This window comes from Teleopsis dalmanni, chromosome 2, assembly GCF_002237135.1.
Source record: "Teleopsis dalmanni isolate 2A chromosome 2, ASM223713v2, whole genome shotgun sequence".
Taxonomy (NCBI): Eukaryota; Metazoa; Arthropoda; class Insecta; order Diptera; family Diopsidae; genus Teleopsis; species Teleopsis dalmanni.
The window spans coordinates 65,421,843-65,433,451 of record NC_051847.1 but is presented as its reverse complement, the minus strand read 5'-3'; the positions used below and the strand labels follow the sequence as shown (position 1 = coordinate 65,433,451).

General features: G+C 28.3%; 1 protein-coding gene across 1 annotated transcript; it reads right to left on the bottom strand.

The window, feature by feature from the left end:
• Positions 1-5,233: 5,233 nt before the first annotated feature.
• LOC119674728 lies at positions 5,234-5,614 on the bottom strand. Its single transcript, XM_038085884.1, has one exon. It carries the CDS (start codon positions 5,612-5,614, stop codon positions 5,234-5,236), a length of 381 nt encoding a protein of 126 aa, XP_037941812.1.
• Between the last annotated feature and the right edge of the window lie 5,995 nt (positions 5,615-11,609).

Here is an 11,609-nt window from a genome sequence, read left to right as displayed (position 1 = left end):
ATACGCAGTAGGTTATAAGTATATATAATATATATCAATTAAATGTCTTTATTTTTATTGTATAAGAATTAAATTTATACTTATTTTTTTTTTAAAAAAAAAAATTTCATATTTTTTTTTTAATATGCAAAAAATCATTGCCATTCATTATTTAAAAATTTTATATGATTCAGGATTAGAAATCCATATTATTCTAGTTTTAAAGTATTGTGACTCTTAGTGCGCCAGAGAGTAACTTTGGACTCTTCTTGTTTAGATTGAGACTAATGTTTGCTCTTTTGCGTCAAAATTCAAAAATTTTTTGAAGTGATTTATGCTGTTAATGCCATCTAATATTCTGTAATTTTTTGTTGGATTCATTTTTTGGTCTCATCTTTAATTTTTTTTTTATTGCAACCAAAGAAAGTCTTTGTGTCCATCATAGTCGAGTACACAAATTAGAGAGCCCTGCTTGTAGGTAGCCAGTTGATTGAGTGCTTTGTTACGCTCTATAAGGACATTTGATGTGAATGTGTAGCTGTTTAGAGCTGTAAGAACTGATTGACTGTCGAAGAGTTTTGGTTTTGATTCTTTTAAATCCTTTTTTGCATAAGTTCTCCACGATCTCCATTATAGCATACAATTCTACATGGAAAATTGTGGTGTCTGTGCTCAGTGTTATAGATTTGTGTGACCTGGGTTCTATTAGTCCTGTTCCAATACCCTGAGCAATACCCTGTATACCAATTTTGCGAGTCATATAAATAATTGTTAAGGCACACTGTCATTACCAGACATGGCTAAACGCGATTTCTGATAAATCTCAAATGCAACTGTGCAACAGTAAATATTCTTCACTCCGGCTTTGATCTATTTAAGATGGCTTAATTTATGGCTACTTTAAAATTCTTTTAAAGAAATATAATTATAACCCATATTATATGCTATAATACAATATGATCCTCTTCAAACATTGTTTATGCAGAATATATTTGGTTTTCCTTAAATATGTTTTATACATTTATGGTAATACCGAACATTAAGACCACCAAACTACAGGTGCATGATTTGACTGAAAGACGAAAATTGTTTTCATGGATCAATATTTGTGACTGGATTTTTGAATAACATAGAACATTACGTATCAACTATTTACTGTGTTTAGTTGGTTTGCGACTTGTTTTTCTAGAGGAATACATTCGCCGATGGTGGAAAAGTATTTTGTGAACAAAGGCTTTTAATGACTATCTGAAGGACTGATACTATTTCTAAATCTGTATTATTAGTAGTAGATAACTACACCGCAAATACTTATTTTTAAAAAGTCATCATGTATTTTAAACTGCGTCAATAATACACTTCTGCCAATTACAAAAATTTGGAAATATCAAAGAGAATCATATTTTTGATTTAGATCCAATAAAAAACTTATAAAAAAATATGAATTAAATTCAAAAATAGATTTTAGTCCTACTTATCCTTTTTTATTTCAACCGTGTATGTTTTATGTCAATTTTTTTTTGTTTTCCGATTTTTTAACCCTTTCTATCTTCAAAAGTCACTTTTAAACATAACATAAAAGCAGTTAAGCCGTAGGTGTTTTTTATTAACACTCAACATGCAGCAATGGCATTTCCCTAAAAGGATCAGTATTAGCTAAATGTTATCCAATATTTGAAAAAGGGTAATTGAAAAAGGTCATTCAGCTTTGAAACTTTTTTTGCAATCAATGTGTTCCGTTTGCATAGTAAAAAGTAAATAAAAACTGAAAGCTGTAAATTTAGTTTATTTTTGAAATTGAAATTTGAAACTTTTTAATAAAAATTTTGCAGGAATAGTTGTTCTGTCCAATTTGATCAAAAAAACTTGTTTTAAATGAAAAAAATAATAACCAAAATTTTATAGATTAATTAATGCGAAATATTAGTATTTATACAATGGAAACCTTAAATTCAAACTAAGGCTTTATAAGAAAAATGTCGCATCTTTGAAGAAGCATTAGAAAAAATTGAAAAGCAGTCACGGACTACAATTCTTAATTGATCAATTTTATAACAGACCAATAAAAAGTATATGTCATTGTTCAAAATTGAAGAAATCAGAAAAATATTGCTTATTAGGAAATAGAAATGGTGAACCCGATGACTATTGTATTACTTCTTCGAAGTTAGGAGAGACCTAAACACTTATAATTTATTTCGTAACAGTAATATAATTGTTATATGAGGTTCTATAACAAACTTCCGACCAAAACTTAAGTAACAAATTATATTATAATAATTTATTAATATGTCAAAGAAATGTATGGTGACAACGTGTCTGAGACTGATACTAGAAACGACTAACGATCACCTTTTTACCTATATCGGAATATAACTTAATGTATTAAACAAATATCATAACTGCTTGAAGAAATTGATTTGAATTGCTAAACGAAAATCGAACTTGGTATTTACTAACATTCATACTTGTGAATACAAAGTGGAATGTGGAAGGGTGTGTGATTTACGAAAATAAAATATAGAGAAATCAAAAAACAAAGTACACGCTTTAAAAAAGGCGAGAACCAATAAAAGGTACTAATAAAAATGTTGCCATACTTTCTCTGAAAATTGTTATAACAAAATGGGTTTTATTATTCAAAGTACAGCATTGTTTTTTTTATTAAAATCAATTCTCTTATTTAAGGACGTGTGCGAGTTAGGCTAAGTGGATGCTAAACCAAATGGGACTTTTCTTGGGATTTTTTGCACTGCACACATTTAGCCATTTATCAACACGTATCGACACATCACTATATTATCGACACAACTTAGAATTTCCCTCATTTAGAACGCAACTTAGTCTAACTCGCACATGACCTAAGCCGTATTTTTCTCTTTGAGAGTTGTAAAAAAAACAGCATTAAGTCAGGTTGAAATAAATTTGCATCACTTTTAAAATATATTAAATGCTTATTTTTGACATATTAATATTGTTGTGTTGTGTACAATATGACATAAAAATTATAATCCCTAAAAAATAATAAATAATTTAGGTCGTGTGCGAGTTAGACTAAGTTGATGCTAAACCAAATGGGAGATTTTTTGGGATTTTTTGCACTGCACTCATTTGGCCATTTATCAACACGTATCGACACATCACTACATTATCGGCACAACTTAGAATTTCCCTCATTTAGAACGCAACTTAGCCTAACTCGCACACGACCTTAAATACAAAAAACAAAACGCATGACAAGAATTTTGCAACATATTTCCAGTGAACATTCACAATGGACTGAATTTTGAATTTGGCTGCACTATAACTTGAGACGTAAAAGATTTTGCGAGTAAAACCTAACTCTGAAGATTTTAAGAGCATTGTTGTTGCTTCACATGTTTACTTTCGTAAGTTGCGAATTTTTTTTTCCTATTCTAAAAGAACAAATTAGGCTATTCTAAAATGCTACGTTATGTTAAATAAATTTTCTATAAAAACTTGCAGATGCTGTTATATATTTGTCGAATTATATACAATAGTCTAAAGATTGTTTAAGTTAAAATTTATTTTATAAAACAAAATTTATACATTTAACTAAACTGTAGATTACATATACTAAAGTTAAATATTATGCATATATAGTTTTTGTTGGAGTTGTGATGACTGATTTTGCATTTAAAATTTTTTGTATAATTTTTTGAATGCAGGTATATTTTAGAAGAAAGCGGCCAACTAACAGATAAAATAACTTGCAATATAATACCTTATTATTAACTTCCAAAAGTGTTGACCTTCATATATAAATAAATGTTATCATACGAGCGTGATGTTACCACAATAGTATACAGCAAGATCAATATATATTGCAACATCATTAACTATACTGTTTTTAAGTCTACATTATCCAGTTATATATATAAATACATTTAAATGTTAATTTATTCTTGCCGAGAGTGATGCGTCTTATGACGAAAAGAAACTATTTAAAAGTTAGAAGGATTCGAATAGCAAAGAAAAGATAAGAACAAAAATTTAGTTAATTTATTGAAATTTGGCTAACCATACAACGCGTATTGCCAAGTATTCATCATCCGTGATCTTAGGAAATATTCGAATGTTTCTATGCAAATGTTTCTCTACAAGTTCGCTATAGATTAGATGCATACTTCTTATTTCAAGAGTTCAATGCCTCTAAGCTATTACTTTTTTGCTTCTAAGATACAACATTATAACATTATTTATTAAATATAATCTTAAAAATATATATATGATTGTTCTTCGAATTATTTTTTTAATTTTTGGGTATATTTTTTCAGTCATCTAATGAAACTGGATTAATTACTAAGGCGCACAATGCTTCTTCGTGATTTATATCATAGATTCCCATGTGTAGAACCGAATGTTTTTAGTTTGTATAGCAACCACATATGCTTAATTTATTATCAAGTATCCTACTATAAACGAACTGATAATACAGCAGTGTTTTAAATTTATACTTTTTATAAAATATAAAATAAATTATGCTTCGAAAACTATTTGTTTGTGTTATATAGATATAGTTTTACATCTGAGTATTTCTGTACATTTTCTTTACTTACTGTTTCAAAAAAAAAAATAAATTTTAACACTTCATTTTTTCCATATAAGCTATTTGCTTGATTTACTTTAAAGTTTCTCTAACTAATAAAACTTTATATTACAAAAATGCAATAAATTTTAAATAAATACGTATTTTTTTCCCATGGAATGTTTTTACTTAAATTCTTTTGAGTAAATCTTTTGGTTAATACTGAAGTAAGGAAATTTATATGAAACTAAGTAATTTAATGCAGTAAACAGAATACAAATTTGAACCATTTTAATTCAACCAGAAAGTGTACATATGTAAATTTTAAATTTAAACTTAGTATTTGAATTTGGAAACAGAGGAGTAACTTCTCTTCTTCAATTTAATTTTGTACACATTTATTTTCTTATTTAACGCCAGAGAAGGCAAAACTTTTAAAATTATTTTGCCAGTGCCAGAAAACACTTAAAAATATTTAAATTTAAAACTTTGCAGCTTCCAAAAAAAAAATTAAATTTATATGCCAATTGTATTCTTAAAAACACATGAAATACGGTTACCAAAAAAAAAACAAACACGATAAACAAAAATATTTTAAAATAAAAATAAAATATTCAATTTATTTGAAATACATTGAAATGAATTTCTTTTAATATATTTTTAATGTTTTTTATCCAAGTAAATACAAACAAACGAATCTAAGGCTTAGAAAAGTTTCCCCTTAAAATTTTTATTGAAAACACGGGTTAGTATGAAGCCTTTGAAGAGTGTCTGTTGTTGAACAATGAAATCGAAAAACACATGAAATTCCGAATCGAATGAAAATGCAGGAAACGAATTCATATCTGCACGAAAGCCACGTATGTAGTAAACTTGACTTTTAAGAAACGGACAATGTCTAGGCATATTACTGAAGCGATCCATATGCTCGCGACCGATTTTCAACAAAGTTGTTTGTTTGGAGTTCCCCAATAGCTCACAGCCATTCATATTCGTAAGATTAAGTATTACAAATTCAGTATTTTTTTGTGGTAAAACGAAACGTAAGTTGAGAAAAAAAGTGGGTACATCCTTCTTAAAAGTCATCTCAATCGAAAAAGTTCGCCTTTTGATATTCTTACTCAAATAACAGTTGAGCGTAGCGAGATAATCGTTCTTAAAATTAGGCGCACAGGTGCAATTGGTAAAGGCCATATCAAAATTTGACTATAATGAAAAATTTTTTTATATATATATTGACAAATCTTATTGTTACATATCTGAGAAATTATTACCTTTGCTGCAAGTGCATATCTCAAGTATATGCATAACAAAATCTTGAGATATATAAGCAAATTTTTCATTTTAAACAACTACTTTGCGGTACTGAATGTTTAATGCTTAGAAAATTAGAGAAAATTTAAAAATTGTATTGAGTATTGAGTAGCCAATGAGCTTAGAATTTAATATTACCGATTACAAATTGATTTTTAATGTGTTATTTTTAACAATACAGAACAGCAGATATAATGATATTCTAAAATAATTATCTATGGTAAACAATAAAATTTTTGCAGTCTAAGCTAAAATCATTTAAAATCAATTGTATACAATTGGTTGAATATGATAAGTTACAATATAATTATTATTTAACATTAGGTACATTTAATCTAATGTATTTTTAATAATTAAAAAAAGTTAAGCAATTGTATATCACGAAACTACAGATAAGTTTAAAACTTATTTCATATTATAATCAAATAAGCATACACTAAAATGATATACATAACTGTGCACTTATTATATATTATATGGAAAAGGGAACATAATTCTTTTATTTTTAAAATATAATTAAGCTATTATAATTCTTGGCATCTTTGAACATTTAAATGACTATAAAAATTATGAACCGAAGTTTCTATAGCTGGAGTTCATAAGTAGAGAAGTAGACACATTCAGTAAAACAGGGAACGACAATCTTAAAAGATTTTTATAATTCTAAGTTTAACCTACTTTACACTAAACAAGTTGATGTTCCTTAACGGATTAATCATCTGAAGTTGTTGTTGTTGTACATCTATATCATGTTGTTTTCTCTTACAACCTTCAGGCGCCAGAAGCAATAAATACTCTCTTGAATTTTTATCAAAAATTGTTGTATTCTTCGTTTGTGTTCATTCATACTATATCAAAACAACTGTAGAAACTCTCGCATTATCGCATATATTGCTTGAGTTGACTTTCATTTTTAATTTTAGCGAGTGAATAGACGATTTAGACCCCTTCAGTAGGAATTCTTAAGTTTGTAGTGTGAAGACGACATATACAATTCGCTCACAGAACATAATCATTTAGCCTGTTTAGTGTAGTCACAATGATGTTCACTTCATGCTCCAAAATTAGAGAACATTTAACTTAAAGAATTCTTAAGTTTGCAGTATGAAGTCGACATAAGCAACTTGTTCACCAGACATAACCATTTTGCTTGGTTAGTGGAGTGACCATGATGATCACTTCATGCTCTATATAGTATAAGTAACTTGTTCACCAGACATAATCATTCTGGTTGGTTAGTGGAGTGACCATGATGATCACTTCATGCTCATATATTTTATATTTATATTGTATAATAATGGTACTGAGACTTACATATACGAAATCTCTATTATGACGCCGATGAAGGATTCAGCGCTTCCTCTCAACTAAAACATATGATTTCCGCTACAAACTTTAACACTCTTCTTAAGCCAACTAAAAGGGGTTAAGAGGGTAACCCTTGTCTAGAGAAAGCCGTACATCGACATAATAATCACTATTCCGTTTTTTCAATGCTGTTATTCTGACAGATTTTACAAAGTCTCTATGTATGGTAGATTTGTTATATCTGTTAGTCATTTTTAGTTTATTCAGCTATGTTCTATCTAAACAGATATTAAAAGGAGAGATTTGGAAGCCTTTGAGATGTGATTAAATTTTCCAAAAGATTAATACCGCATGTGGCGAGCTTATTATCTCAACTCCCTCCAATATCATTGTGGCCCGCAATTATTTTGAAATAAACGTTACAACGCTACTGATTTTAATCTCGTCTCTTAGTTTGTGAGTGATTTAGTGATAGCATGGTTATCTACGATATAATATACTATATACACATTGCTATATAATCTCGTATATCGTTCCACCATATTAGCTCTCTTATGTGTCGCTTTAACTTCAATTTGGAAAAGACTCCAATAATCCGATAATATGAAGTAAATTAACTTACGTCGTCTCATTGTAAAACCCTCTAGTTTCTTTTTCTTCTTTTTTTGAGTTTTAAAGCTCTCCTTACACCTTGTAGATGGACACAACTCTATTTCATAGAATAGATTTCCATATTTATTAGTATATTGGCAGGCCACTAAATTATGTTTGAGTGGACTTAATTTGAATAACTTACGTCTGGTCACTGCCATAATAGATTTATGGAATGATATGCCCTTACCAAAAGAAAATGCAATATGCTTATATTATATTAATTTTTTTTCCAAGTGAATGTCTGAACAAGCGACATTATTTGCTCGATTTATTGGAATTTTGACAGAATAAGGTATTTAGTAAAGAATTACTTTTAGTAGTTAAAAGTGTAGGTTGTATGGGTTACTTTTTATAAAGAACATCTGATAACGAAAAATAAACGACTCTAGAAGTTACAATACATGATTTATGCTGGATATATACTGACACTTTTGTAGTGTAATGTTAGTAAATTTTAGCTTTATACAAGTGTATTACTATCAAATATACTAAGAAGAAACAGTTTTAGTTTATAGAAAAAATTAAGTATGAAAGGTAATAAAAAAATGCAAATCAGTTTATAAAAACTTAAGAAATTGGGCGTATGACTTGTACAAATAAGCAGTATTATACTTAGTCTCCATCAGTCGATTTGAGTCATTAGGATAATTCGATCATTCCATATCTTTAGTTTTTTAAATTAATAATTTTTTCAGGACATTCTACTAAATTTGTTTTTTTATTTGTGCTTTATACATATATTTATTTTCATTCTATTTAAATATTTGATATTTTGATATATTTAAAATATAAAACTAATATATGTAACTAATATAATCAATATTATAAAATCAAAAGAAATTATACAACTAGTGGTTTCCTCCTTTTTTTCGGATATGTGTTTTTAAGAGTGCTTGCCAGATTTTAGTGCGATCGGAATAAAAATTTATCCACACAACCATTTTCGTTTCAAAAGAAAAAGCAGGCATAGATTTCAAATCATACCGATATCCGCGAACATAATAAAGCATATTTTTAAGAAATGGACATTTTTTTGGAAAATTACTATATCGGTCCAAATTTGCACGTCCCATCTGTATCAGTGCAATTTGATTTTCATTTGAAAGTAATTGACATCCATTTGCTCGACTTATGTTTATCAAAACGAAATTTTTCGGTTTGCGGGGCAATTCAATAATTACATCAAAAAAGAAATGATGTATATCCTTTATATATCGAAACTCCATACTAAAAGTGCGTCGTTTTAAATTTTTGCTAAGTGAACATGCTGCGTGAGTAAGAATGGAACTAGTAGAATTGCATTGAATATAATCGTTTACTAATTCCATATCTGCCTGCGAAATAGATTTTAGATAATATTAAACTTTACATGATTTATGTTAATAAATGTTTACAAACCTTTACATGAGAATAAAAGTTAAGGATTATAAAAAAGAAAACTATTGGAATTAAAAAGCGTTCTTTGAATTGCATTGTGATTAATCCATTTAAGTTTTTCGTTTTCAAAAAAATATTTTAACTTTAATTTTACTGAACCTTATATCAGTAATTAGTGAAATATAAATGTACGATGAAATTTTTCACAATTTTAAGAGCATGTGGCTTGGTTTCAATTTTGATTATTGTAATTTTGTAATTAGCTATTAAATAATAAATTTTGATGTGATTAACCGGAGCTGACAATAAACTAATAAGGTTCACTGAGTCTTTTTCACCACTTGTTTAAAACAAGTGTATGAAATTAATTAAAAGGTCTTCCAAATAAATTGAAGCATTTATGTATAGTCTCAACCAAACTATTCATTTGGGAGGTATTAAAAACAACTGCAATAATGACGCATAATAGAAAAAACCGGTTATACTAATGGTTACAGGATTAACTCGAGAAAAAGAAATGTACTTATAGTAATAAAAGTTAGACTGCGTTACACTACATAGGAATTTAAAATGTAAGAATGCAACGTTAATGTGGAGAAGTATTATACATAACACATTAGAAGTACCAATCTGGACAGATAAACATATTTCAGATGAGCTTTAGAATTTATCGACAAGTCACAATTGAATTTCTTTGAAAGTATATTTCGTCAGTATATGAGAATTTAATTTGAAGAGTTTTGCATGGCAATTTAAGAAGTTTGTGTAAAAAAACGATTATTTTAAACACAATTATTATTAAGACATATTTGTAATTTACATACCATAGAGTGCATCACAAACTTAATCTATTTATAAAATTGTTTTCACATATTCTTTTCATTCACTCCTGTATCTCGCTATGTATCTGAGCTGATTCATCGGGTTATTATTGATTGGTCTCTTGAGCGTGTGATCTAACCATCGATATTTACGCTTTTTGATTATTTCTTCTATTGCGAGTTGTTCTGCCTTTCTCCATAACTCTGATTTAAAATAATTGCTGGCCACCAAATGCGCATAAACATCTCAAACATCTGTTTATGAATGTTTGTATTTTCTTAACATTTGTTCTGGTGATAGCTCATGTCTCGCAGCTGTATATGAGAGTCGTTTTGGCGCATACATTAGAAATATTGATCTTAGTCCTGAAACTTATTGCACTTGATCACAGTACTTTCTTAAGATACATAAATATACAATTTGCTTTTCATATCCCATACAATGTCCATTATGGAGGACATTTATCATTACCAACAACACTGTCGAGATACTCAAACTTCTTTATTTCCTCTAAGACCTTATTGTTGACAAATAGACTATCTTGTTTGCTGGTATTTATGCCCATTGTTTTAGTCTTCATTACGTTAATGTTCAGGCCGATTTCACTCGATTCATTATTTAGATTCGTAATGCTTCCTTGCATACCGGAAATTCTGCCGGCAATGAGTACTGCGTCATCAGCGTAGTTCAAATGACTCAATTTTTGGTTCAACCTGCAATTAATGTCATGCAAGTTTTCATTCACTGCCTCAATAATTATGTCGAGAACGATGATAAACAATAAACGCGATAATGCGTAACATTGACGTACCCGTTTGATTTTTGATGATATTCCCCTTGTTCTGAGCGCCTGCTATGTGTAATCTCTATTCAGCGCATCAACGTTTAAACCAATTGGAATACTCACTTTAAAAAATGTATTACTTATAACGAACTATTTTGATGTTGGCGAGGTTAAGACCACGGATAAGATGTTTATTTAATGTCGATAATGATGGAGCAAACGTAAATATGAGAAGCTGGAGGACATTTATAAAGAGTCGATACAAATATTGATCAAATATTTAATATACAAAATATACAAAATAAAAAATTGATTATATATTATAATAAATAAATGTAACGAGACTTAAGTTCGTTTAGAGTAAAAAGTGATCTAGTCAGATAAGCATATTTTTTTGGCTTAGTATAAATTTGTATTGAATTTAAAAATTTTGAGAAATAGAGAGTACTGTTTAATATATTATTGTCAAATATGTGAAAATTAAACATAAAATTTTTTTTGGACGATCGTTATAGATAAATATTTCACAACAACCGATATACTCAAGCCTTCATCCCCAAAAATTTTCTATTGAATAAATAATTATAGTATCAGTTTGTTCGCTTAATTTTTTATTACTTTAGCAGCACAATTTATTATATTATAATAATTATTATAATTAATTATTTATGTAACACTACTTTTTATATAACTTTATATAACTTGGAAAATTCAAATGTAGTTTTGATTAAGATAACATTCGCTGTTTGACGTAATCTAAATGTAAATCTTGATCTTCGTTATATTAACTTTTCTTTCAATACTTGTTAATAAAAAACATTA

Coding starts and splice junctions, on each gene's coding strand:
- LOC119674728 (XM_038085884.1), bottom strand. CDS start 5,614: ATGACTTTTAAGAAGGATGTACCCACTTTTTTTCTCAACTTACGTTTC.